The sequence below is a fragment of the Mobula birostris genome, chromosome 28, assembly GCF_030028105.1.
Source record: "Mobula birostris isolate sMobBir1 chromosome 28, sMobBir1.hap1, whole genome shotgun sequence".
Lineage (NCBI taxonomy): Eukaryota > Metazoa > Chordata > Chondrichthyes > Myliobatiformes > Myliobatidae > Mobula > Mobula birostris.
Window position 1 is genome coordinate 7,278,778 of NC_092397.1, and position 27,438 is coordinate 7,306,215.

The 27,438-nt window shown below is 52.8% G+C and overlaps 1 protein-coding gene across 3 annotated transcripts; it reads right to left on the minus strand.

Annotated features, from left to right (window-relative positions):
• Nucleotides 1–26,458, minus strand: LOC140189026 (atlastin-3-like). Of its 3 annotated transcripts, none has more exons than XM_072245699.1 (10): nucleotides 26,374–26,458; nucleotides 18,525–18,615; nucleotides 14,537–14,746; nucleotides 12,761–12,904; nucleotides 9,891–9,995; nucleotides 7,109–7,159; nucleotides 4,196–4,252; nucleotides 2,921–3,013; nucleotides 2,219–2,357; nucleotides 1–403 (listed from the first exon to the last, which is right to left on the minus strand). In XM_072245699.1, exons 3-10 carry the CDS (start codon nucleotides 14,741–14,743, stop codon nucleotides 237–239), a joined length of 963 nt encoding a protein of 320 aa, XP_072101800.1. In that variant the 5' UTR covers nucleotides 14,744–14,746; nucleotides 18,525–18,615; nucleotides 26,374–26,458; the 3' UTR covers nucleotides 1–236. The 3 variants fall into 3 exon arrangements, with proteins under 3 accessions (XP_072101800.1, XP_072101801.1, XP_072101799.1); XM_072245700.1 differs by having other exon boundaries at nucleotides 12,761–12,917; nucleotides 14,553–14,749; XM_072245698.1 differs by having other exon boundaries at nucleotides 14,537–14,749.
• Nucleotides 26,459–27,438: the final 980 nt, after the last annotated feature.

Here is a 27,438-nt window from a genome sequence, read left to right on the forward strand (position 1 = left end):
CAATAAATGTACCTGGAGGAGGGAGGAGAAGATGGCAGCCCGATGCAGCGCGCGCGGCTGTTCCGAATGATATCGTATGTGTAACTAGGGGCCGTGCACAATCCTGATTTGATGGGGACAGCCATGAGAAGCACGGAGGAGCATCTGGAGTAACTTCTGAAATGCCTGCTTCGCTGCCGCTGCTACTGTGCGATCGAGAATCTCCGGAGGGGAAGGCCCCAAATCCTCGGCTTTGCCTACTGCCTGTTGCCGAGGCTGGGGTCAAAGCGCTCGGCAGAGATGGTGCTTGGTGTCGGAGAGCTGGTCGGAGGCTCGGAGTTTTCGGACGGACTCGGAGTCGGACTGTGGTTGGATGCTTCCGGGATGCTGCATCGGCAAGTTTGCGGCGCTGGAGGTTCACCGTCTGCGTGAGATGATGGGACTTTCAAGAGACTTTGAGACTTTTACAGTGCCCGTGGTCTGTTCTTATCAAATTACCGTATTGCTTTGCACTGTTGTAACTATATGTTATAATTATGTGGTTTTTGTCAGTATTTCAGTCAGTTTGTCATGTGTTTCTGTGATATCATTCTGGAAAAACATTGTATCATTTCTTAATGCATGCATTACTAAATGACAATAAAAGAGGACTGCGTGTCCTCATAATCTAATCTAATCTTTGAATTGTTATGTTTGTAATGTACTGTGCTAAAAAAAGTAGTTTATGCAATTTTGAAGTTTATGTATTTATATTTGTAATGTAATGTGTTGCAAAGGGCTAACTTTCACCATGTGTAAACACTGGGTAAGTGTGCATGTATGGAATTATATGCATTTTATGTTAATTGAAGTAATTATAAAACATAAGAGAGGAACAAAATTAGGCCATTCAGCCCATCGAGTCTGCTCCATCATTCAATATTGGCTTATATACTATCCCCCGAACCCCAATCTCCTGCTTTCTCCCTGCGACTGTTGGCATCCTTACTAATTATGTACCTATCAACCTCTGCTTGAAATGTACCCGATGACTTGATCTCCACAGCCTCCTGTGCCAACGAATTCCACAGATTTGCCACTGTCTGGCTGACAAAGTTCCTCCTCATCTCCGTTCTAAAAGGACGCCCCTCTATTCTGAGGCCGCGTCCTCTGGTCTTGGACTCTCCCGACACAGGGAACATCCTCTCCACCTCCACTCCATCAAGCCCTTTCAATAGTCAGCAGGTTTCAATGAGGTCTCATCTCATTCTTCTGAGCTCCAGCGACGTCGAACGCTCCTCATATGTTAACCCTTTCCTTCCCGGGATCATTCTCGAGAACCTCCTCTAGACCGTCTCCAATGGCAGCACATCGTTTCTTAGATAAGCCGCCTCAAAAACAGTTCACAATAGTCCAAAAGTGGCCTTATAAAGCTTCAGCTACTAACTGCCCTCTCCCTAAAGAATTGAGTATAGGAGCAAAGAGGTCCTTCTGCAGCTGTACAGGGCCCTGGTGAGACCACACCTGGAGTACTGTGTGCAGTTTTGGTCTCCAAATTTGAGGAAGGACATTCTAGCTATTGAGGGAGTGCAGCGTAGGCTCACAAGGTTAATTCCCGGGATGGCGGGACTGTCATATGTTGAAAGATTGGAGCGACTGGGCTTGTATACACTGGAATTTAGAAGGCCGAGAGGGGATCTTATTGAAACATATAAGATTATTAAGGGATTAGACACGCTGGAGGCAGGAAGCATGTTCCTGCTGATGGGTGAGTCCAGAACCAGAGGCCACAGTTTAAGAATAAGGGGTAGGCCCTTTAGAACAGAGTTGAGGAAAAACTTTTTCACCCAGAGGGTTGTGGTTCTGTGGAATGCTCTGCCCCAGAAGGCTGTGGAGGCCAAGTCTCTGGATGCTTTCAAGAAAGAGATGGATAGAGCTCTTAAAGATAGCGGAATCAAAGGTTATGGGGATAAGGCAGGAACTGGATACTGATTGTGGATGATCAGCCATGATCACAGTGAATGGTGGTGCTGGCTCGAAGGGCCGAATGGCCCACTCCTGCACCTATTGTCTATTGTCTATTGTGTATAGTTGCCTCCTCATCTCCGTTCTAAACAGATGACCTTACGTGCATTTTATGTTAGCTGACGTTTACTGTACGAAGGTTAATGGACTGTGCAGCGGAAGGCAAGTTTTCGTTGCAAGGAGGGAGGTGTGAGAGGGGGGGTGGGCTTGCTCTCCCTTCCCGGCGGCTGCCTACCTTTCAGCTTGCCGTCGAAGTTGGGGCTGGTGGCTACCTTCAGCCCCGGGTGGGGCATAACGAAGCACTGGATCTTCTGGAAGCACGAGCGGATGTGTTTCCGCACCAGCTGCAGCTCCTCGTGCTGGTGAGGCTTCACCTGCGGGCGAGGGTGAGAGAAGGAGAGGGGGTGAGGAGGTGAAGGAGAGGGGAGGGTGACAGGGGAAGGGGGAGAGAGAATGAGGGAGGTGGGATAGTGGCAGAGGGAGAGAGGGGGAGGGTGACAGGGGAAGGTCAGAGAGGGAGAGAGAGGAAAAGGGGAGGGGGAAGGAGGGGTGAAATGGGAAGGAGGGAGGGGAGAGGGAGAGAGGGGGGAGGGGGAGGGAAGAGGGGAGAGGGGGAGGGGAGGGAAGAGGAGGAGGGAAGAGGGGAGGGAAGAGGAGGAGGGAAGAGGGGAGGGGAGAGGGGGAGGGAAGGGAGAGGGAAGGGAGGGGAGAGGGGGAGGGAAGAGGGGGAGAGGGGAGAGGGTGAGGGGGAGGGGAGAGGGGGAGGGAAGAGGGAAGAAGAAAGAGGAAGAAGGAAGAGGGGAAGGGAAGAGGGGGAGGGGGAGGGGAGAGGGGGAGGGAAGAGGAAGAGGGAAGAGGAAGAGGGAAGAAGGAAGAGGGAAGAAGGGGAGGGAAGAGGAAGAGGGAGAGCAGGAGCCAGGTCAGATGGAACCCTTACCTGCAGACGCCTCTCCAGGAAGCTAGTCCCTCCTTCCAGCCCGTAGGGATACTCATAGGGAAAGCTCCAGTCCCGCACTAGGAACACCAGAGTCTGGGGGATGGAGAGTGCAGCACATTAAAGAGGCTTTGGCTGTTTTCTTTCTCTCTTTCTCTCTCTCTGCCTCTCCCTCTCCCCCTGTTAGCCTCCCATCTCTCCCCCTTCCCCCTCTCCCTCCTCTCTCCCACTCTCCCCCTCTTCCTCTTGCTCTCTCCCTCTCCCGTCACCCTCCCCTCCCTCCCTCTCTCTTCCTCTCTCCCTCCCCTCTCCATCTCCCTCTTTCCCTCCTCTTTGCTCCCTCCCCCTCTCCCTCTCCTTCTCCCTCCCATCCCTCCCTCCCCTTCTCCCTCCCTCTCTCTACGCCTCTCCTTCTCCCTCCCATCCCTCTCCCTCCCTCTCAGGACCCTGGCTGCAATCTCTCGTGGACAGACCCAGGGGGGCCACGGTGGATGCTACGGTGTCAGAGTTACCCACAGCTCCGGCGACCCTGGTTCGATGCCGGCCTGTGTCGGGCGACAGGGTGCCACAGGCCAGCGTTGGAACGGAGCAGAGAGTTAAAAGGGAGTGATGTAAATTGCTCCCCAATTCTGGAGTTCCACCTCAACCCCTCCTGTACCGCACCCCATCTACAAAGCCCTACAGAGCCAAGCTTGGTGTGAACTTACCCAATCATTCCCCATACCTACCCTGTCTACATCCCTCATAAGTATGTAAATCTCTATATGATCTCCCCTCATTGTCCTGCGCCCCAGGGAATAAAGCCCTAGTCTTTCTTCCTTCTCGAGAGCAGGGTTGGACAGAGTAGACGTGGAAAGGCAGTTTCCCTTGGTGGGTGAGGCCAGGACGAGAGGACACAGTCTTAGAATTAGAGGGTACCCATTTGAAACAGAGATGAGGGGAAATTTTTTTAGCCAGAGGGTCGTGGATTTGTGGAATTCGTTGCCACATACAGCTGTGGAGGCCCGATCATTGAGGGTGTTTAAGGAGGAGATTGATAGGCATCTAATTAGTCAGGGTATCAAGGGATATGGGGAAAAAGCTGGAAATTGGAACTAGGTGGGAGAATAGTCCAGCTCATGGTGGAGCTGCGGAGCAGACTCGACGGGCCGAATGGCCTACTTCTACTCCTTTGTCTTGTGATCTTGTGATTAGGAGCAAGCATGGGGGGGGGGGCAAATGCTGAGGCCACTCAGCCCATCTTTCTGTGTGCTGTCCCCGAGGTGGCGATCGCCCTACCTGGAAGGGTTTAATTGACGTTTCATCCATTGCGAGCCGCCCGTATTCCGTGAAGAGCTGCGACAGAAAAGGACAAGGAATTAGGGTGCGGGAGAGAGAACGGGCGGAAGGTGTCAACTGGCTCGGCCATTCTTACAAGCCCACTGCCGTCACCCCTTGCTTTGGGTTGTGGTGGGCAGCTGCAGTACGGCAATTTTCGGGTCACATTTATTTATTTATTGAGGAACAGGCCCCTGTGATCCTTCAAGCCGGGCCGCCCAGCAATCTCCCAATTTAATCCCGGCGTAACCACAAAACAGTTCACAAGGACCGATTAACCTTCCAACCAGAGATTCTTTTTAGAGCATGAGAACACTCAGTCCTCTTTTACTGTCATTGAGAAATGCGTACATGCATTAAGAAATGATACAATGTTTCTCCGGAGAGAAATCACAGAAAAACAGGACAAACCAAAGACTAACACAGACAGAACCACATAATTATAACAAATAGTTACAGCAGTGCAAAGCAATACCGTAATTTGATGAAGAACAAACCATGGGCACGGTAAATAAAGTCTCAAAGTCCCGAGTCGATCGACTCCCGAGTCCCCGATAGCAGGCGGCAAAAGGGAGAAACTCCCTGCCATAAACCTCCAGGCACCGTCAACTTGCCGATGCCTTGGAAGCAGCCGACCATAGCCGACACTGAGTCCATCCGTCCGAAAACTTCGAGTTTCTGACCAGCCCCTCCAATACAGCCTCCCGAGCACCTTCGACCTCTCCCCGGCTGCTGAAACACGCAGAGCCAAGGATTTCGGGGCCTTCTCCTCCGGAGATTCCAGTTACCACACTCTTTGGGCTGTGGGAGGAAACTGGAGGGCCCAGGGAGAACATGGCGGCACGGTAGCATAGCGGTTAGCACGTTGGTTTACAGTGCAGGCGACCCGGGTTCGAATCCCGCCGCCGCCTGTGAAGAGTTCGTACGTTCTCCCCGGGTTTCCCCCGGTACTCCGGTCCCCCTGCCACGGTACAAAGACGTACCGGTTAGTAGGATGATGGGTGATTGGGCTAGGATTAAATCGGGGGCTGCTGGGCGGCGCGGCTCGAGGGGCTGGAATGATCTACTCCATGCTGGATCTCAACAAATTCACCCAAGCTCCTTTCAGGAGGTGCCGGGAATTGAACCCAGGATGCCTGTACCGTACACTGGCGTGCTAACCACCGCGCTACCCTGCTCCCTCTTTGGACTACTGTCAGCCGCTTTGGGGCTCTGCTCTGAGACAAGATTAGCCGCCACTGGAGAGGGCCTAGAGGAGGCTCACTAGAATGATCCGGGGAATGAAAGGGTTAACGTACAAGGAGCGTTTGACGGCTCTGGGCCTGTACCCACTGAAGTTTGGAAGAGAGAGGGGGGAGATCTCATTGAAACCTATCGAGTATTAGGAGGCCTAGATAGAGTGGATGTGGAGAGGACGTTTCCTGTAAGCCTGGCATGGCCTCAGAGCACAAGGACGTCCCTTTAGAAAGAGATGAGGAGGAATTTCTTTAGCCAGAGGGTGGTGAATCTGTGGAATTCATTGCCAGGGACGGCTGTGGAGGCCAAGTCATTGGGTTGATAGGTCCTTGATTAGTCAGGGTGTCAAAGGTTATAGGGAGAAGGCAAGAGAATGGGGGTTGAGAGGGAAAATGAGGAGGAGAAGATGGCGGCGCGACGCGGCTCGCAGCAGCCACTCCGGTGGTGATGTCTGTTATCTGTCAAGTAGGGTGCCGTGCACAATCCTGATTTGATGGAGACAGACATGAGAGCACAGAGGAATATCTGGAGAAACTTCTGAAATGCCTGCTTCGCTGCCGCTGCTACTGTGTGGTAACCGGAATCTCCGGAGGGGAAGGCCCCGAGTCCTCGGCTTTGCTTGTTGCTCGGCGGCCGGGGCGGGGTCGAAGTGCTCGGCAGAGGATGTGTCGGAGGCTCGAAGTTTTCGGACGGACTCAGAGTCAAGTTTATTGTCATTTAACTGTATATATGTATACTGCCAACCAAGGCAACGTTTCTCCGGATCAGGGTGTAAAGCACAGTAGTAGGCAAACACACAGCAACTTAGGAATATAACAGTAACGAAGGGTTTTGGCCTGAAACGTCAACTGTACTTTTTTCCATAGGTGCTGCTGAGTTCCTCTAAGATTTTGTATGTGTCACATAACTTAGGAGAAAATAAGGATAAAATCTGCAAATGAATAAATAAACGAAGTAAAGTGCATAAATTAAATACTGTCAGGTGCAGAAGAGATTAACTTTGTATGCGATGCGGCAGGGAGTTCAGAAGCCTAATGGCCTGAGGGAAGAAACTGTTTCCCATCCTGGCCGTTCTTGTCTTTATGCATCGGAGTCTCCCGCCTGATGATAGAAAGTCAAAGAGGATGCTGGATGGACGGGTGTGATCCTTGATAATACTAAGGGCCCTGCGTATGCAGCGCTCCTGATAAATGTCCCCGATGGACGGTAGGGAGACCCCTATGATCCCCTCGGCCATTCTCACAGTCCTTTGTAGGGACTTCCGGTCCGATGCTCGGCTGCTCCCAGACCAGATGGAGATGCAGCTTGTCAGGACGCTCTCCATGGTGCTCCGGTAAAATGCGGTTAAGATGGGGTTTGGGACAGAGGGAGCCTCGCTTTCCTCAACCTCCCTCGGAAGTGGAGGCGCTGCTGTGCCCTCTCGTTCAGGGAGGTGGTATTAAGGGACAAGTTGAGGCAATCTGGGACGTGAACTTGGTGCACTGTGCTCTCTCTGCGGAGGAGCCACGTATTCGCGGGGCGGGGGGATGGTTCGTCTGCACCATCCTGAAGTCCGTGGCTGTCTGGGCCGAGACCCTTCGTCAGGGCGACCGGGACCTGAACCTGCCTCTAGACTATCAGTGAGGCGTGTCGACCCACCTGAAGGTGCTGTAAATCGTCCTCCTGGATATTGCTGGTTAAATTGTACACCTGTAATAAAAGCAAAAACGTTTCTGCATCAAGGCTGAAAACACAGGGAGGCCGTTGGACGACTGTTTGGCCTATCCTTCACTGTGCACGTGCCCCGGTATTACTCTCTCCATTCGTCCCCTGCCCTGAAAGGGTTAATATATGAGGCCTGTCTGATGGCTCTGGCTCTGTATTCGCTGTTTAGGAGAATCGAGGGTGGGGGGGTGTGAAGTCTCATTGAAACCATTTGAATATTTAAAGGCCTAGTCAGAGTGGATGTGGAGAGGATGTTTCCTATAGTGGGGGAGTCTAGGACCAGAGGACACAGATAGAGTGGATGTGGAGAGGATGTTTCCTATAGTGGGGGAGTCTAGGACCAGAGGACACAGATAGAGTGGATGTGGAGAGGATGTCTCCTATAGTGGGGGAGTCTAGGACCAGAGGACACAGATAGAGTGGATGTGGAGAGGATGTTTCCTATAGTGGGGGAGTCTAGGACCAAAGGGCACAGATAGAGTGGATGTGGAGAGGATGTTTCCTATAGTGGGGGAGTCTGGGACCAGAGGACACAGATAGAGTGGACGTGGAGAGGATGTTTCCTGTAGTGGGGGAGTCTGGGACCAGAGGACACAGATAGAGTGGACGTGGAGAGGATGTTTCCTGTAGTGTGGGAGTCTAGGACCAGAGGACACAGATAGAGTGGACGTGGAGAGGATGTTTCCTGTTGTGGGGGAGTCTAGGACCAGAGGACACAGATAGAGTGGATGTGGAGAGGATGTTTCCTATAGTGGGGGAGTCTAGGACCAGAGGACACAGATAGAGTGGATGTGGAGAGGATGTCTCCTATAGTGGGGGAGTCTAGGACCAGAGGACACAGATAGAGTGGACGTGGAGAGGATGTTTCCTGTAGTGTGGGAGTCTAGGACCAGAGGACACAGATAGAGTGGACGTGGAGAGGATGTTTCCTGTTGTGGGGGAGTCTAGGACCAGAGGACACAGATAGAGTGGATGTGGAGAGGATGTTTCCTATAGTGGGGGAGTCTAGGACCAGAGGACACAGATAGAGTGGATGTGGAGAGGATGTCTCCTATAGTGGGGGAGTCTAGGACCAGAGGACACAGATAGAGTGGACGTGGAGAGGATGTTTCCTGTAGTGGGGGAGTCTAGGACCAGAGGGCACAGCTAAGAATAGAGGGACAGAGATGAGGAGGAATATCTTTAGCCGGAGGGTGGTGAACCTGTGGAATTCATTGCCACAGGCGGCTGTGGAGGCCGAGTCTGTGGAGGCCGAGTCTGTGGGTATACTTAAAGCGAGGCTGATAGGTTCTTGATTAGAAAGAGCACCAAAGGTTATGGGCTGAAGGCAGGAGAACGGGGTTGAGGGGCATAATAAATCAGCCACGGTGGAATGGTGGAGCAGACTCGATTGGACGAGTAGTCTAATTCTGCTCCTATTTCTTAGGGTCTTACAGCTGGCCAGAGCAAAACGCTGGGGGAACTTGGCAGGTCGGGCAGCATCTGTGGAGGGGAATAAACAGCCGATGTTTCAGGCCGAGCCCCTTCGTCGGGACTGGGAAGGAAGGGGCCGGAATGGGAGAGGGGGAGGTGTAGAAGCTGGCGAGGTGAGGGGGGAAGGTGGGTGGGGCAGAGGGGTGATGATGCGTGCAAACTGGGAGGGGATGGGCGGAAGAAGAAGCAATCTGAATGGAGAGAAGGGTGGGCCATGGGAGAGGAAGCAGAGGGAGGCGACGGGGCAGGTGAGGAGAGGAGAAGGAGTGATGGGGGGAAGCAGAATAGGAAGTGGGAAGACAGAGAAGGGGAAGAAGAGGGGTAGACATGACTGGAAGTTGGAGAAATCGGTGTTCACGCCTTCGGGTTGGAGGCTACCCAGGCAGAATGTGAGGTGTTGCTCCTCCAACCTGGGTGTGTGCTCATTGTGACTGTGGAAGATTCCACGCACAAACATGTCAGAATGGGAACGGGAGTGGAATTGAAATGGGAGGCCTTCAGCAGGTCCCACTTTCCTCTCCTGCTTAATTCCTTCTTCTTCAGCCCTTTATCTCTTCTGTCTATCACCTTCTGGCCTCTCACACCATACTCCCTCCTGTCCTATCCATCCATCTTCCCCCTCTCCCGGTCTCACCTGCCTCCTCTCCCCACTTTCTTGGTCTGGCCTCTGTCCAACTTCCTTCGGCGATGAAGGGTCCCACTTAATATCAGAGAATGTGTGCAGTATATGCGTGGCCAAGTGGTTAAGGCATTCGACTAGCGACCTGAAGGTCGTGAGTTCGAGCCTTGGCTGAGGCAGCATGCTGTGTCCTTGAGCAAGGCACTTAACCACACATTGCTCTGCGACGACACCGGTGCCAAGCTGTATGGGTCCTGATGCCCTTCCCTTGGACAACATTGATCTCGTGGAGAGGGGAGACTTGCAGCATGGGCAACTGCCGGTTTTCCATACAACCTTGCCCAGGCCTGCGCCCTGGAGAGTGAAGACTTTCCAGGCGCAGATCCATGGTCTCGCAAGACTAACGGATGCCTTTAATACAGTATACAACCTGAAATTCTTACTCTTCACAGAAAAGACACCCCAAAGAATGAATGACAGAAAAACATAATAACCCCAAAGCCACCCCCCGACTTTGGGGCCAAGACGTCAACTGTTGATGTCCCACCACCGACGCTGCCTGACCTCCAGCACTTTGTGCGTGTTGCTGAAGGTTTCCAGCAGGACATTTCGTGTCTATGATACCTGGACCGAGCTCGTCATGGTACTGAGGGCGAAGATGGTAGCACAGTCCTTCACCGTGGATTGGCTGTCAAAGGCTCCCTGAGTGTCCAATAGCAACACAGCGATCTGGGGGGGGGGTGAAAGGGCATAGGTCAGTGGCAGCAGAAGGTCATTTGCTGATGGGCTCCCTTAAAAACTAGGGGCAAACCCACCCCCCACCTTAGGACAAAAGACTAGTTTTTATTTGTCCTGAGTACATCAAAGCATCGAAATGTACAGTGAAACTAATTTTTTACATCAACGTGACGTAGTCGCAGCCCACAACCGGCGCCAATGTAGCCAACCCTAACCCTAACCGTATGTCCTTGGGATGTGGGAGCAGCTCGAGCACTTCCCCTTTTTGTTTGACAAAAGTTTATTCGCAGAAAAATACAAACATCAGGTATTTACGAGACAGTCCTGGGGGGGGGGGGGGCACCGTTCCTGGAAATCCCCCACTGAATCACCGTGTCCACTTTATCCCTCTCCGAGGACAGCCGGGCGCGAACGTACCTTTGGCATTGTGACCCCCTCTCAGTACCACCCCTCCCTCAAACCACCCCTCCCACAGAGTGACCCTCCCTCAGTATCACCCCTCCCACCCTCCCTCAGTGTGACCCTCCCTCAGTACCACCCCTCCCACGGTGTCACCCTCCCTCGGTACCAACCCTTTTATTTTGAAGAAAACATTCGCGTCCATCTTCATTAAACAGCAGAAGCTGGGCTCATTTTCTCCCTGGAGAGGTGAACCCTTTCCGGGAAACAGATTGCTTGCCAAGTGCCAGGTTGCAACTTGAGGCAAAGAACAAGAGACGGCGAGGGGAGGGGAAGCGAGGCAGGAGAAAGAGGGGGGAGAGCAGAGGGCCAGACGGCAACACCGTCACCGGGCACAGGACTGTGAACCACCGACGACACGTGGCGTAGGAATGCGCCTTGTGTGACCGGCGGCTTCCCATCGACGCACACAACCACCTCCACCCCTCGCTCTTCCTTCCCGGCGCGCTATATCCTGGTCTCGGCATAGCCTGTCCAGCACCATCATAACATCACTTTGCAGAGTGTTTTTGTCACCTGGGGCGCCCTGGCCATGTTGAAGCGGACGTTGGCCGCGGCGTCACCGGACAGCAGACCGGGCGATGGTGCCCTTCCCACACACGTCGTGCAGAACATTGACGCAGGGCGGGGTGGTCATCCTGTGGAGGTAGCTGGGGGGCCCGCTGGACGTGGCTGGCACTTTTGGGAGCATGACGCCCTGGGCCCCAGGCCTTTCCGAGTTTCTGCATCAGGTTATCGGCAGCTGCTTCTCGGGTGAGCATGAGCCTGATCGGCCAGCCAGGCCATACAGAGAGAGTACAGCTTCTTGCCGGGGAACTCCATAGCGGCATCATTTACTCGATGTTGGCGAGGCGCACCCTCCAATTGGCCTCCTCTGCCAGCTCCACGACGGCAGGCAGCTGCTTGAAACCAAGCAACTCGTTCAGACGCCCCAGGCTGAAAATGATGTTCAGACGGACCTCTGTACTGCCCCTCCCAGAGTGTGACTCACCCTCTGAGCCACCCCTTCCTCAGTACCACCTCTCCCACAGTACCATCCCTCCCTCAGTATCACCCCTCCCACAGTACCACCCCTCCCTCAGTATCACCCCTCCCACAGTACCGCCCCTCCCTCAGAACCACCCCTCCCTCAGTACCACCCTTTCCACAGTACCACCCATCCCTCAGTACCACCCTTCCCTCAGTACCACCCCTCCCACAGTACCGCCCCTCCCTCAGTTCCGCCCCTCCCTCAGTACCGCCCCTCCCTCAGTACCACCCCTCCCTCAGAACCACCCCTTCCACAGTACCGCCCCTCCCTCAGTACCACCCCTTCCACAGTACCACCCCTCCCACAGTACCGCCCCTCCCTCAGTACCACCCCTTCCACAGTACCGCCCCTTCCACAGTACCGCCCCTCCCACAGTACCGCCCCTCCCTCAGAACCACCCCTCCCTCAGTACCACCCCTCCTACAGTACCACCCCTCCCTCAGTACCACCCCTTCCACAGTACCGCCCCTCCCTCAGTACCACCCCTTCCACAGTACCACCCCTCCCTCAGTACCATCCCTCCCACAGTACCACCCCTCCCTCAGAACCACTCCTCCCTCAGTACCATCCCTCCCACAGTACCACCCCTCCCTCAGAACCACCCCTCCCTCAGAACCACCCCTCCCTCAGTACCACCCCTCCCTCAGTACCACCCCTCCTACAGTACCACCCCTCCCTCAGTACCACCCCTCCCTCAGTACTGCCGCTCTCACAGTGTGACTGCCCCTCCCACGGTGTGACAGTGCACTGAAATCACGTTTGGTATGCCACTCTTGACCTTCCTCGACACGGGGGGAGTGGGACTTAGTGAATGAGGGAGAAAATGTGACTATTCTCACCCTCTCCCCTGTCTCTTCCCACCTCCCTGCCACACTTTCTCTCTCTTCCCCACTCCCTGCCTCTCCCTCCCCCTCCACGTCTCTCCCTCCCCCTCCCTGTCTCTCTCTTCCCCAATGCCCACCTCTCCCTCCCCTCCACATCTCTCTCCCCCTCCCTACCTCTCTCTTCCCCAATCCCCACTTCTCCCTCTCTCTCTCTCTACCCCCCACCCTGCCTCTCCCCCAGCCCCCCCCCCCGGTACACCGACAGTGAAGATTCGGAGAGAGATGGGTCAGACACTGCCAATCATGAGGAGCTCTGCGGGACGCCTTGGTGAACCCGGACAAGTTGGGGCGAACGGTGTGACTCTGTGACCCGCGCGCTTCGCAATGCCACAGCAGGAAACGCCAGAGGGGGCTTTTAAAACGAGGCACTCATGAGCGGGTACCTCCTTTCCGCTGGGCTGCTTCACGACGAACACCTCTGTCCACATCTGTACACCGTTGGTGTCAGGGTCCGAGCCGCCCCTCCACGAGAAGCCCGTCAGCGGCTTGTTGTCCCTGCCCAGCCAGTTTGAAGTGGAGCCCATCTTCTGTGGGGAGAAACTGAGGGAATTGTTACCAGGCAGAGCGGCGCCCCCAGACCACCACGTGGACCTTACACACGGGGCTCCCGCGGCAAACCAGCTGAAACCAGGCTCTAACAAAACGCTGGAGGAAATCAGCCAGTCAGGATCTATGGAGGGGGAGAAAATGGTCGATATCTTGGGCCGAGAACCTTCTCCTTAACCCAACAACTCAAGGTGCCGGAGGAGCCCAAAAGCATCTCTGGAGGGGAACAAACAGTCGATATTGTGTAGAGTTCTGGTCACTGAATTATAGGAAAGATGTCAATAAAATTGAGAAAGTACGGAGGAGATTTACTAGAATGTTGCCTGGGTTTCATCTCCTAAGTTACAGAGAAAGGTTGAACAAGTTGGGCCTTTATTCTTTGGAGTGTAGAAGGTTGAGGGGGACTTGATAGAGGTGTTTAAAATTATGAGGGGGATTGATAGAGTTGACGTGAAAAGGCTTTTTCCATTGAGAGTGGGGAAGATTCAAACAAGAGGACAGGAGTTGAGAGTTAAAGGGCAAAAGTTCAGGGGTAACATGAGGGGGAACTTCTTTACTCAGAGAATGGTAGCTGTGTGGAATGAGCTTCCAGCAGAAGTGGTTGAGGCAGGTTCGATGTTGTCGTTTAAAGTTAAATTGGATAGATATATGGACAGGAAAGGAATGGAGGGTTATGGGCTGAGTGCAGGTCGGTGGGACGAGGTGAGAGTAAGAGTTCGGCACGGACTAGAAGGGCCGAGATGGCCTGTTTCCGTGCTGTAATTGTTATATGGTTTTAGGTCGGTCTCCAAGAGGGCCACAACCTTGTCGCAGGGTTTGGAGGCTCATGAGCCTCAACGACCCGGAGAGCTATGTTGGCTGGAGTCAGGGCTTTATGCTTTGGCTCTTGGTAGGGTCACCCATGCCAGACAGGTCAAAGGGTAGAGGTCAGGCTGAGAGTGGTCCCACCGGTCCTCCAGGTTCAGGGGTTCAGCTCAGGGTTAACAACCCCGACTGGTCAAACAAAATTGTTACAGAAACAGCAAAGAAGAATCCTTCTACGTCTGAGTGCGACGGTATTCCTGAGTCTCCACCCGGGACTTGCGTGACTTATGGTAGTGAAAACCGCGAGGAGGCTACTGAGACGATGAAGGAAGCCCCGAACACTGCCAGAGATGGAGGACCTTCATCGCTGCCAATCTCTGTAAACTCTAGAGACTGTCGTGCATGAAAATCCCAGGAGATCAGCGACTTCTGACATACTCAAACCACCCCATCTGGCACCAACAATCAATCCATGGTCAAGTCAGTTAGATCACATTTCTCCCCCCCCCCCCACCATTCTAATGTTTGGTCTGAAGAGCAACTGAACCTCTTGACCGTGACGGTGTGCTTTTATGCATTGAGTTGCTGCCACGTGATTGGCTGATTAGGTATTTGTATTAACGAGGTGTACAATGGCTACTGAGTGTAAATTTGGCCCCCACACCCCTCCTGTCGCCCAGCCACTGAGAATAAATCCTGGGATGTGTCGGGACTTCACTCTGTCTCTTTCTCGTCCCCCCCACCTTACCCCCCCGTCTTTAAACGGGGTCCCTTTCACCGGGAGCGCCCCGCGTTGAGACCGGCAGTACCTGCTTGTACAAGTACCGGAGCATGAAGTCCAGCAGGAAGGACTTGCCCTTGCGAAAGGCCCCGGCCACGGACAGCACCATCACGTTCAGGTCGCGGACCGACTCGCGCAGCAGGACGCTCTCCAGGGCCGCCTCGTCCAGCGAGAAGCTGTGGTCGTCCTTGCGGACGTGGACAATCTGCTGGGACACCGCCAGCGGGCACGCCATCGCCTCCTGGGGGGGGGAAGGAGCGGGGAGGGGGGATTAGTCACGGCCCAGAAGCAGCTGGCGTGCCCCACCCCTGAGTAAATCCCTTCGCTGCTTTGCAAAGTAAGATCCCGGGAGACAAACTGCTAGCGGCTAGATAATCTTTCGGTTTGAGGGGTCAGGGTGGCCCTGGGGCTTTGGAACTGCTGCACCAGAGGGTTCCCGGGGCCTCTGCTTATTGGGAAAGGCACAGATCCCTCAGTATAGGGCACTCTCCTCACTACCCCCTCCCACTGTGCAGTGCCCCCTCTCACAAGGCCGCGCTCCCTCATCACTACCCTCCTCCTCGCCGCCCATCCCTCAGCACGGCGCTCCCTCCTCAAAAGACCCGCTCCCTCCTTCGGCGCGGCAGCCTGGGTCTGACCACCACCCGCCCCACATCCTGCTGGTGTCGTGCCGGGTTCCTGTGACACCAGGGCAGAGGGGAGCACTGTGGACAGACGACCCACTGCCCGTGTGGCCGCCGTGGCGCTCAGCGCCTGGGCATCCTGTACTAACGCGCCCGCTCTTGGCCAGGCCAGGAACTGAACGGCTTGCGCGGTCCAAGAACAGGAAACGTATTGCGTGCGATCGTGGAATATACTGAACATGCCAGCGAGGTAGAGGGCGACGACCTCCCGTGCGCAGTTTCTAATCCCTTGCACGCCAGTAGCCTTAGAGAGAACATTCGTCAAAGGTTATGGGGAGAAGGCAGGAGAATGGGGTTGAGGGGGGAAATAAATCAGCCCTGATGGAATGGTGGAACAGACTCGATGGGCTGAATGGCCTAATTCTGCTCCGATTTTTTAATGGTCTTATGGGATCGCATTGATCAAGTGAGTCCAGTCCTACAATGTCTGCAGTTCAAAATCGGGATTTCAGCTAGAATTTGGTACATCTCGACTCTTTTCCACGTCAACGACAGAACGGCCCTTGTCTGAGGAACGATCTAGAGGGGCGGCAGTTTCTGGTGAAGGGGGTTATTGGTTTAATCAGGGGCACATAACCCTCGCAAGGCCCCTTGATCAGCCATGATAGCAGACTCAGCGGGCGGAGCCCCTAATTCCGTTCCCGTGCCTTGTGCGTCACCCTCCACAGAGGAGGCACCCGTCCCTGCACCCTGAGGGTGGGTTGATATTCACCCTGCACTGCCGACTACTGCTGAACAGCTCTCTGACACTGAAGGCCAGTGGCCTCGAACCTTCCTTGGTTGGCATAGAAGAAGAAGAAGAAGAAGAAGAAGAAGAAGAAGAAAGCCCTTAACTCCGAGTGGAGTCACCGGGACGCCGTCATGGCGGCTTTCTTATTCCTACGAGGCCGAGTTGCCAGCTCGATGCTCAACCCAGCACGGATGGAAAGCGTGCCAGGGAGCCGGCTGGATTCGAACTCGGGAGCCTTCGCTCCGAAGTCCGGCACTGATGCCACTGCGCCACCAGCCGGCATTTGGTTGGCAGGGTAGCGTAACAATTAGCACCAGACACTGGGGTTCAACACAGAACGTAAAGGTAAAGGCATCCGTTCGTCTTGCGAGACCATGGATCTGCGCCTGGAAAGTCTTCACTCTCCAGGGCACAGGCCCATGCTGCAAGTCTCCCCTCTCCACGCCACCGATGTTGTCCAAGGGAAGGGCATTAGGACCCATACAGCTTGGCACCGGTGTCGTCGCAGAGCAATGTGTGGTTAAGTGCCTTGCTCAAGGACACAACACGCTGCCTCGGCTGGGGCTCGAACTCACGACCTTCAGGTCGCTAGTCCAATGCCTTAACCACTTGGCCACGTGCCCACACAAAACGTAAGGTGTGGTTAAAAAAAAACTTGGCATCATTACGTCATCAGGTCACGCCCCAACTCAATGTCGGTGGTTGTGAAGTATGCATATCTCTCCGCCCGATACGCAGAGAAATCGATGTTCATGCCATCCGATTGGAGGCTACCCAGACGGAATATAAGATGTTGCTCCTCCACCCTGAGGGGGGGCCTCATCTTGGCACGAGAGGAGGCCGTGGCCCGACACGTCGGAACGGGAATTAAAATGCTCCGCGTTTGGCCGGTGAAGGAGAGGCGCTCGACGGAGCGGTCCCCCCCAGTTTACGAGGGGTCTCACCAATGCAGCGGGGGGCACCGGACACAACGGACGACCCCCTCCCCCAGCAGGTTCACAAGGTGAAGCGCTGCCTCACCTGGGAGGACTGTCTGGGATCCCGAATGGAGGCGTATGGGTGGGTGTAGCAGGGGTAAGTGCCGGGAGGGGGGATCAGTGAGGAGGACAAATGGAATCACGGAGGGAGCGATCCCTGCAGAAAACGAGGGGGGGAAGTAAAAATATGTTTGGTGGTAGGATCTCTTTGGAAGGGGACAGACATTTACTGATGTTAGATAGCTATACATCAGTAGAAAGTCTGATTATAGTGTCATACATAGATAAAACATACTTTTATATATTGGTCCCAACTTGAAATGAATCTGTTTTGGGCATTTATTTTGAGCCCCATCGTGTATGAGCTTCTCTCCCAGCGGTGAGTGTAATATTTTACAGTGTCATCAATCAGGGACTGGGGGTTCGATTCCCGCCACTGCCCGTAAGGAATTTGCGCGTTCTCTCCCCGTGACCGCGCAGGTTTCCTCCGGGTGCTCCGGTTTCCTCCCGCGGTCCGAAGACGTACCGGTTAGGGTAAGTGAGTCGCGGGTGTGCCACGTTGGCGCCAGAAGCCTGGCGACACTTGCGGGCTGCCCCCAGCGCGTCCCCAGACTGCGCTGGCTGTTGGCCCAAACGGTGCATTTCACGGTATTTTTCGATGTTGTGATGTACGTTTGATAATCTTTACGGGAGCTGAGGTTTTTTTTAAAAGAAACAGGATAGTAACTGGCTCTTTCAGCCCAACAGGCGGGAGGAGAAGATGGCAGCGACGTAGCGTAGCGCGCGCAGCCTCTCCGGTGAAATGATATCATAATTGTTAAATGGGGGCCGTGCACAATCCGGATTTGATGGAGACGGACGTGAGAAGCACGAAGGAACATCTGGAGAAACTTCTGAAATGCCCGGTTCGCTGCTGCTGCTACTGTGCGATCGAGAATCTCCGGAGGGAAGGCCCCAGATCCTCGGCTTTGCCTGCTGCTGGCGGCCGGGGCTGGGGTCGAAGCGCTCGGCAGAGATGGTGCTCGGTGTCGGAGGGCTGATCGGTGCTCGAAGTTTTCGGACGACTCAGAATCGGACTGTGGTCAGGCATGGCAGGGAGAGTTTTCTTCCTTCTACCGTCTGCGTGAGATGTGGGACTTTCGAGAGACTTTGAACTTTTTTACTGTGCCCATGGCCTGTTCTTCATCAAGTTACGGTATTGCTTGCACTGTTGTAACTATATGTTATAATTATGTGGTTTTTGTCAGTTTTTCAGTCTTGGTCTGTCCTGTGTTTCTGTGATATCACACCAGAGGAATATTGTATCATTTCTTAACGCATGCATTACTAAATGACAATAAAAGAGGACTGCGTGTCCTCAGAATCTAATCTAACACTGACCAGTTACACCCGTGTGACCAATGAACCCATCAACCAGTATGTCTTTGGACTGTGGGAGGAAACCGTAGCGCCCAGAGGAAACCCGCGCGGCCACGGGGAGAACGTACAGACTCCCCACAGAGGGCGGCAGGAATTCTGCTGGTGCGCAGTGATAGCGCCACGGTGAACCCCACCCCCGGGCGTTCCACCTTCGATAAGTCGACGGGAGTTGGCAAACCCCGAAGCTGTCCGGTCTCGAGCACTCACGGGTGACGGGACAGTCCAGCTCTGCCGATCCGCCTCGGAGCGATGTGCCGGTGTCTGAGCTCACAGCAAAAGAAGTCTGTTGTCAGAAAACCTGTAATGATAAAGGACGCCACAAAATCAGTCCGACACAGCATTCCACTCAGTGACAATGAAGTGGGCCTTTTTGTCCACCATGTACGTTAAAGATTAAAGTCTGTCCTGAGCCTTGTGTCCTATCAGGTTTCTGTGGCATAAAGCGACTGAGGGTACGAGACTCCCCCTGGAATGGGACGCCAGTCTATCACGAGGTTAACCCCCAGCATTTGCCGGTACCTATTTTCAGCTGGGTGGACTGGAGCAGTGTGTGGTTAAGTGCCTTGCTCAAAGATACAACACGCTGCCTCGGCCGAGACTCGAACCCACGACCTTCAGATCGCGAGCCCAACGCCCTAACCACTTGGCCACCATGTATATACTGACCATTTTAAGCCTGATTATTCTAATCCTGTCTGCCTGTACGTGGACCCTTTCCATCAATGCCTTTTCTATTCCAGTCTGTGGCCTGGGGTTAGCCAAGGTGGAGGGAGATTCAGGCAGCTCCCACTGTCTGTTCAAGGCTCAAGACTGTTTAAAATCATTTCCAGTACAGAAGCGTCAAGGAGATCGAAATAATTGTTGCTCCAGGTCCGAAGCAGCGCAGAAAAAAACAATAAAATAAAGAATACAATAATAAAAACACAATAAATATAAATACATAAGATAGTTTATAGACACAGATTGATTGTCTGTCCATTAAGTGACACTAGGCACAGGAGTATCTGTACACAAGGTGACTCTGACAGGAAATGATAAAGTAGTGGTGGTTGGGGGGTGTGGAGGGGTGGGTCAGTGGGTGGTGGTGTTGATCAGCCTCACTGCTTGGGGAAAGGAACTGCTTTCGAGTCTGGTGGTCCTGGTAACAAGTACAGAACTTTTGCAACTTAGGAAGCTGGGTGACATCAGATGGCAGGTGCAACTTGGACATCAAAAGAAGAATAGGGATGGCAAAAGACACCTTTATGAGAATGAAGAGTATACTGACCAATACTAAACTAGGCATGGCAACCTGCCTCAGAGTACTGAAATGTTATTTTGATCCAGTTATGTTATATGGCTCAGAATATCTACTAACATGAGGAAACGAATTGAAGCAGCAGGGATGTGGTTTTTGAGGAGGATGCAAAGAATATCATGGACGGAACGAATATCTAACGAGGATGTCATGAACAGAGCAAACACAAAAAGAGAAATAATGTATGAGATCATGAAAAGGCAACGTGACTTCATCGGACATGTGATTAGGAAAGAGGAGTTAGAATGCACGGTAATTATGGGAAAGATTGAAGGGAAGAAAGCAAGAGGAAGACAAAGTCAAATGATGATGGAGACAGCAGCCAGAGAACTGGAAATGAATATCCACTTGACCCGAAACAGGAGTGTGTGGGCCATGCCAGTCAAAGCTCAAACTGGGCACGGCCCCTGATGATAATGATGGTGGTCCTGGTGTGGGGGCTACGTGGCCTCTTCCCTGACGGGAGTGGGGCAAACAGTCCGTGAGCAGAGTGGGTGGGATTCTCCGGGATGTTACTGGCCCTCTCTCAGTGCCCTTCTGCATATAGGTCCCTGATGGCGGCCAGGTTGGTGGTTCTCGTCTAAGTACCTCTTGGATCCACTGATTTAATCCGATTCCCCCACCTGCTCTGGCATCGATCAACCTCTCTCTGTGGAAAGGAATATAACTCTCAGGTCCCCTTCCTCTCAAGCCCCCCCCCAATGACTAAGGACATTTATTAGGAGTGCAGACACAAGAAAGCAGCACCCATCGTCAAAGACAACCCCCCCCCCAATCCAGGCTATGTCTCTTCTCGCTACCACCATAAGGAAGGAGATACAGCAGGGGTTCCCAACCTGTGGTCCATGGACACTTTGGTCCATGGCATCAAACAGGTCGGGAGCCCCGAGGGACAGGAGCCTCGGGTCCCACACCACCAGGGTCATCAACAGTTGTCACCCTACGACCACCAGACTCCTGAACCGAGGCAGGTAACCTCACTCACCACGACTCTGAACTGATCCTGCGACCTGCCAACTCACTTTTCAAGGGCTCCTTACGACTCGCGTTCTGCATGATTATTTTTTTTACTTGCACCGTCTGCCTTCGTCTTGCACGTTGATCCAATCTAAACGCCGGCCAGATAGACCGGAGGCGAGCATCGGGCTGATTTCGCGATGAAGCTCTGAGGCTGTCCCCCTCCTCCCCACCAACTGCTGTGCTTTGCGCGAGCTTCCCGCCCACTTGCCCCGCTAATACGATGAACTGAGGCTGAGGCTCCGGGCCTACTCCGGGGATTCGGATCTAAGGACTCAGGAGTTCGGAATACCGTTGCTCGCTTCCGTTGTTTGCGTGATTTGTGGTTTTTTTTCTTTCTCTCTCACGTTGGGGGTTGGTCTTTCTTTGTTTAATCGGGTTCTTTCGGGTTCCTTGCTTTGTGGCTGACTGTGAGCAGACAAATCTCAAGGTCGTATCATTTATACATTCTTTGATAATATACTTTGTATCTTTGATTGTCCGTTGGTCTTCATCTTTTGCAAAATTCTATTGTATTTCGTTTTTTTCCTGCCTGCTCAAGGTAGGGCAGGGCGGCATATAAAACCTCTGGCGATGAATTTACTAAGAGAAGAACTTTGGTGATGAATTTACTTCGAAATTTGTACTATTGAAGAAAGATCGTGACTATCTCTCTCTCTATTGGGTGGCGGGGTGGGGGGAGAGACACATCTCCAACAAAGGAGGTGCAAAGCGTCCCTTCCCTCCGCAAGCCTGCAGGTCACCCTCGGACGTACCAGTTGGTAGGTTAATTGGTCAGTGTAAATTGTCTCGTGATTAGGCTAGAGTTAAATTGGGGGTGGGGGGGGCACTGGAAGGGCCTTTTTCCTGCTGTATCTCAGTAAATAAGTAAATAGTTCGGCCTGCCCTGTAGAACTGGCTGAGAGTAATTAGGCCAGTCCTGGGCTGGAAACACAGACTGTTTATATCCTTCCACAGAGGCTGCCTGACCTGCAGAGTTCCTCCAGCACTTTGCTCAGGATTTCCGGCAGAAAACTCTTGTGATTAGGAATTCAGAGCGGAGGACGCCGGCCTGGGGGAGGCTTCCGCCAACAACTCACTTGTCCTTCTGCCGAACTGGTGGGGGGGGGGGAGATTTCCGCTGGGGCCGTCTGTTGCGTCTGGTGCTCCCAATGCGGCCGCCTCCACGTTGGCAGAACCCGCCGTCGAACTCCCCCACGCTTTGGTGCCCAAACATTTTAATTCCCATTCCCGTTCCAGCGTGTCGGTCCACATCCTCCTCTTGTGCCACAATCAGGCCACCCTCAGCGTGGAGGAGCAACATCTCGTATTCCGTCTGGGTAGCCTGCAGCCTGATGGCATGACTATTAACTTCTCCTTCTGGTGAAAAACATTCCTCCTTTTCCCTCTTCCTCTACTCCCCACGCTGACCTTTTACCTCTTCTCACCTGCCTATCTGGGTCCCTTCCTCCTATGGTCCACTCTCCTCCTCTCTCAGATTCTTTCTTCTCCGGCCCTTGACCTTTCCAGCCTACCTGGCTTCACCTATCGTAAACACAAAATAATCTGCTGATGCTGGAGTCGAAGAAACACTCACAACACGCTGGAGGAACTCAGCAGGTCGGGCAGCATCCGTGGAAATGATCGGTCGACGTTTCGGGCCGGAACCCTTCGTCAGGACTGTAGGGGGAAGGGGCAGAGGCTCTATAAAGAAGGTGGGGGGAGGGTGGGAAGGAGAAGGCTGGTAGGTTCCAGGTGAAAAACCAGTAAGGGGAAAGATAAAGGGGTGGGGGAGAGGAAGCGGGGAGGGGATAGGCAGGAAAGGTGAAGAAGGAATAGGGGAAAACACAATGGGTAGTAGAAGGAGGTGGAACCATGAGGAAGGTGATAGGCAGCTGGGGGAGGGGGCAGAGTGACATTGGGATAGGGGAGGGAATTACCGGAAGCTGGAGAATTCTATGTTCATACCAAGGGGCTGGAGACTACCTGGACAGTATATGAGGTGTTGCTCCTCCAACCTGAGCTTAGCCTCATCATGGCAGTAGAGGAGGCCATGTATGGACATATCTGAATGGGAGTGGGAAGCAGAGTTGAAGTGGGTGGCTACCGGGAGATCCTGTCTGTTGTGGCGGACGGAGCGGAGGTGCTCGACGAAGCAGTACCCCAATCTGCGTCGGGTTTCACTGATGTAGAGGAGGCCGCACCAGATTCACCTATCACCTTCCAGCTAGCCTCCTTCCCCTCCTTCTATTTTGCTTCATTCTGGCATCTTCCCCCTTCCTTTCCAGTCCCGAAGAAGGGTCTCGGCCCGAAATGTCGACTGTTTATTCATTTCTGTAGATGCCGCCTGATTTGCTGAGTTCCCCCCAGCCTTGTGTGTGTGGGGCGCTTGGTATCTAGATAGCTCTTCCCTGTAAATTTCAACATTAGCACTGGGCGACAGGTTAAAATTGCGGATTTAGACCAACGTGTGCTGCCAGTGCTGGGGGAAGTCGAGGGCGATAGGCACAAAATGCTGGAGGTTCTCAGCAGGTCGGGCAGCATCTGTGGATGGGGATGAAGAGTCGACGTTTCGGGCCAAGATTCTCTCCCGGCTGACCTGAGTCACTGAATGTAGACTGCATCTTTAAAGTACAGATTGTGTGGATAACTTAAACCCCGATTTCTGTCAATAATCACAAGTTAAAGAGTTTCCAGTGCAGTATTTCCATTTACTGCCTTGAAACATAGAACATAGAAAATCTACAGCTCATTACAGGCCCTTCGGCCCACAATGTTCTGCCGACCATGTCACCTACTGTAGAGACTGCCTAGAATTTCCCCACTGCATAGCCCTCTATTTTCCTAAGCTCCATGTACCTATCTAAGAGTCTCTTAAAAGACACTATTGTATCTGCCTCCACCACCGTTGCCGGCAGCTCATTCCACACACTCACCACTCTCTGTGTGAAAAACTTACCCCTAACATCTCCTCTGTACCTGCTTCCAAGCACCTTAAAACTGTGCCCTCTCATGCTAGCCATTTCAGCCCTGGGAAAAAGCCTCCGACTATCCACACGATCAATGCCTCTCATCATCTTGTACACCTCTATCAGGTCACCTCTCATCCTCCGTCGCTCCAAGGAGAAAAGGCCGAGTTCACTCAACCTATTCTCATAAGGCATGCTCCCCAATCCAGGCAACATTCTTGTAAATCTCCTCTGCACCCTTTCTATGGTTTCCACATCCTTCCTGTAGTGAGGTGACCAGAACTGAGCACAGTACTCCAAGTGGAGTCTGACTGTAACATTGAATGGAGTTTGTAGCCTGAAAATTAATACTTGGTTTATGATTTTAACCATTGATTTTGGTTAATAATTATGGCTTTAAATTATTAAATGTACATCATGTCTTTGAATTATAGATTTTAGACCATAAGACCTCAAGACATAGGAGCAGAATTAGGCCATTCAGCCCATTGAGTCTGCTCTGCCATTCCATCATCTTATTGTCTTCCTTTCCGTGCTTTCCGGTGCACGGGACAGCATCTTACCGTTTCTTTAGCGTTTACAAGGCCGAGTTGCTAGCTCGACGCTCAACCCAACACGCAAGGAGCCGGCCAGATTCGAACCCAGGACCCCTCACCTCGAAGTCCGGTGCAGATACCACTATGCCACCGGCCGGCTAGCCATTCCACCAGGGCTGAGTTATTTTCCCTCCCCACCCCAGTCTCCTGCCTTTGCCCCCATAACCTTCGATGACCTGGCTCATCAAATTCCTCCTCATCTCCGTTCTTTGAATGGAAAATCCGACAAAAGGTAGTGGATTCAGCCCAGTACATCACGGGTAAAGCCCTCCCAACCATTCAACACATCTACATGAAACGCTGTCGTAGGAAAGCAGCATCCATCGGCAGAGATCCCCACCACCCAGGCCATGCTCTCTTCTCGCTGCTGCCATCAGGTAGAAGGTACAGGAACCTCAGAACTCACACCACCAGGTTCAGGGACAGTTACTACCCCTCAACCATCAGGCTCTTGAACAAAAGGTGATAACTACACTCACTTGCCCATCCATTGAGGTGTTCCCACAACCAATGGCCTCACTTTAAGGACTCTTTATCTCATGTTCTCATTATTTATTGCTATTTATTTATATTTGCATTTGCACAGTTTGTTGTCTTCTGCACTCTGGTTGATCTTTCACTGATCCTGTTTACAGTTACTATTCTATAGATTTGCTGAGTATGCCTGCAGGAAAATGAATCTCAGGGTTGGATGTGGTGACGTGTATGTACTTAAATAATAAAGTTACTTTGAACTTTAGAGCCACATCCCTGTATTCTGAGGCTCTGTCCTCTGGTCCTAGACTCCCCCACTACAGGAAACATCCTCACCACATCCACTCTATCTGTGTCCTCTGGTCCTAGACTCCCCCACTATAGGAAACATCCTCTCCACATCCACTCTATCTGTGCCCTCTGGTCCTAGACTCCCCCACTATAGGAAACATCCTCTCCACATCCACTCTATCTGTGTCCTCTGGTCCTAGACTCCCCCACTACAGGAAACATTCTCTCCACATCCACTCTATCTGTGTCCTCTGGTCCTAGACTCCCCCTCCACTATAGGAAACATCCTCTCCACATCCACTCTATCTGTGTCCTCTGGTCCCAGACTCCCCCACTATAGGAAACATCCTATCCACATCCACTCTATCTGTGTCCTCTGGTCCTAGACTCCCCCACTACAGGAAACATTCTCTCCACATCCACTCTATCTGTGTCCTCTGGTCCTAGACTCCCCCACGATAGGAAACATCCTCTCCACATCCACTCTATCTGTGTCCTCTGGTCCTAGACTCCCCCACCAGGGGAAACATCCTCTTCACATCCACTCTATCTGTGTCCTCTGGTCCTAGACTCCCCCACTACAGGAAACATCCTCTCCACATCCACTCTATCTGTGTCCTCTGTTCCTAGACTCCCCCACCATAGGAAACATCCTCTCCACATCCACTTTATCTGTGTCCTCTGGTCCTAGACTCCCCCACTGCAGGAAACATCCTCTCTACATCCACTCTATCTGTGCCCTCTGGTCCTAGACTCCCCCACTATAGGAAACATCCTCTCCACATCCACTCTATCTGTGTCCTCTGGTCCTAGACTCCCCCACTACAGGAAACATCCTCTCCACGTCCACTCTATCTGTGTCCTCTGGTCCTAGACTCCCCCACTACAGGAAACATCCTCTCCACATCCACTCTATCTGGGTCCTCTGGTCCTAGACTCCCCCACTATAGGAAACATCCTCTCCACATCCACTCTATCTCGGCCTTTCAATATTCAATAGGTTTCAATGAGATTCCCCTCATTCTCCTGAACTCCAGTTTAAATATACCCAATTATTTGGCCTCCACAGTAGTCTGTGGCAGTGAATTCCACAGATTCACCACCCTCTGCCTCAAGGAATTTGATTTTTCTTCGGCATCATATCCTGTCCCAACAAATATGAAGGAAGAGGATTTGACTTGGCATCTATCTGACAGCCTTCAAAACTCAACACTTTCGGTTAATCAGCTATTCCAGGCTTGTATTTTACATTTTTTTACTTAAACCCTGTTGTTCGGTCACTGAATTGCAAATTGCTCCAAGTTTGACCAATATTCCCGGTCACCGGCCCCCTGCCCCGGGGGTAACGGGGATGGCAGGCTTATCCTCCCCCCTCCCTTGCCCGCACCAGCACCCAACACCCTCGGATCAGCCCGAAGCTCCGCCGGCCTCACCCGTCCGCTCCTTCAGTCCGCCAGAGGCATCCTAAACATCGCCCTTCGCCTCGTTGGCCCCCATGTCCGCCTCCTTCCGGCTTCTCACGCGTTGCCGGCCAACCCGTTGCCATGGGGACGGCGACGCCGGCCGACCCGCGCCGCTGCGCCTTCTGGGACTTTTTGTAGTATTCGAATGCGCTTCGCAACAATCGGGCGACGCGAGGGTTGACTACAATTCCCAGCGTGCGCCGCGGCAGCTCCGAAGCCGAGGAAAATTGGATCAGGTATTTTATTATGTGAGAAATACGGAGGGAAATTATTGGAAAAATTCTGAACGACGACATTAATCTACTTGGAGAGGTAGGATTAATCAAGGGGGGATCCTTTCTGAGTAACTTAATTCTATTTCTGGAAGAGCTGTGCGGCGGATGCAGTGTACATGGACCCCAGTGACTTAAGTCCGCACAAGAGAACAACAAGCAACGTTTGTACTCTTTACCCTCCCCTCGACTTCTTATTCTGGCTTCTGCCCCCTTCTTTTTCAGTCCCGATGAAGGATCTGGGCCTGAAACGTCAACTGTTCAGTCCCCTCCACAGATGCTGCCTGACCTGCTGAGTTAGAAACATGGAAACATAGAAAACCTACAGCACAATACAGGCCCGGAACATGTCCTTACCTTAGAGCTACCTAGGTTTACCCATAGCCCTCTATTTTTCTAAGCTCCGTATACCTATCCAAGAATCTCTTAAAAGACCCTATCATATCCGCCACCACCACCATTGCTGGCAGCCCATTCCACGCACTCACTACTCACTGTGTGAAAAAACTTACCCCTGACGTCTCCTCTGTACCTACTTCCAAGCACCTTAAAACTGTGCTCTCTCGTGCTAGCCATTCCAGCCCTGGGGAAAAGCCTCTGACAATCCACATGATCAATGGCCCTTCATCATCTTATACACCTCCATCAGGTCACCTCTCATCCTCCGTCGCTCCAAGGAAAAAAGGCCGCGTTCACTCAAATGATTCTCATAAGGCAATCCAGGCAACATCCTTGTAAATCTCCTCTGCACCCTTTCTATGGT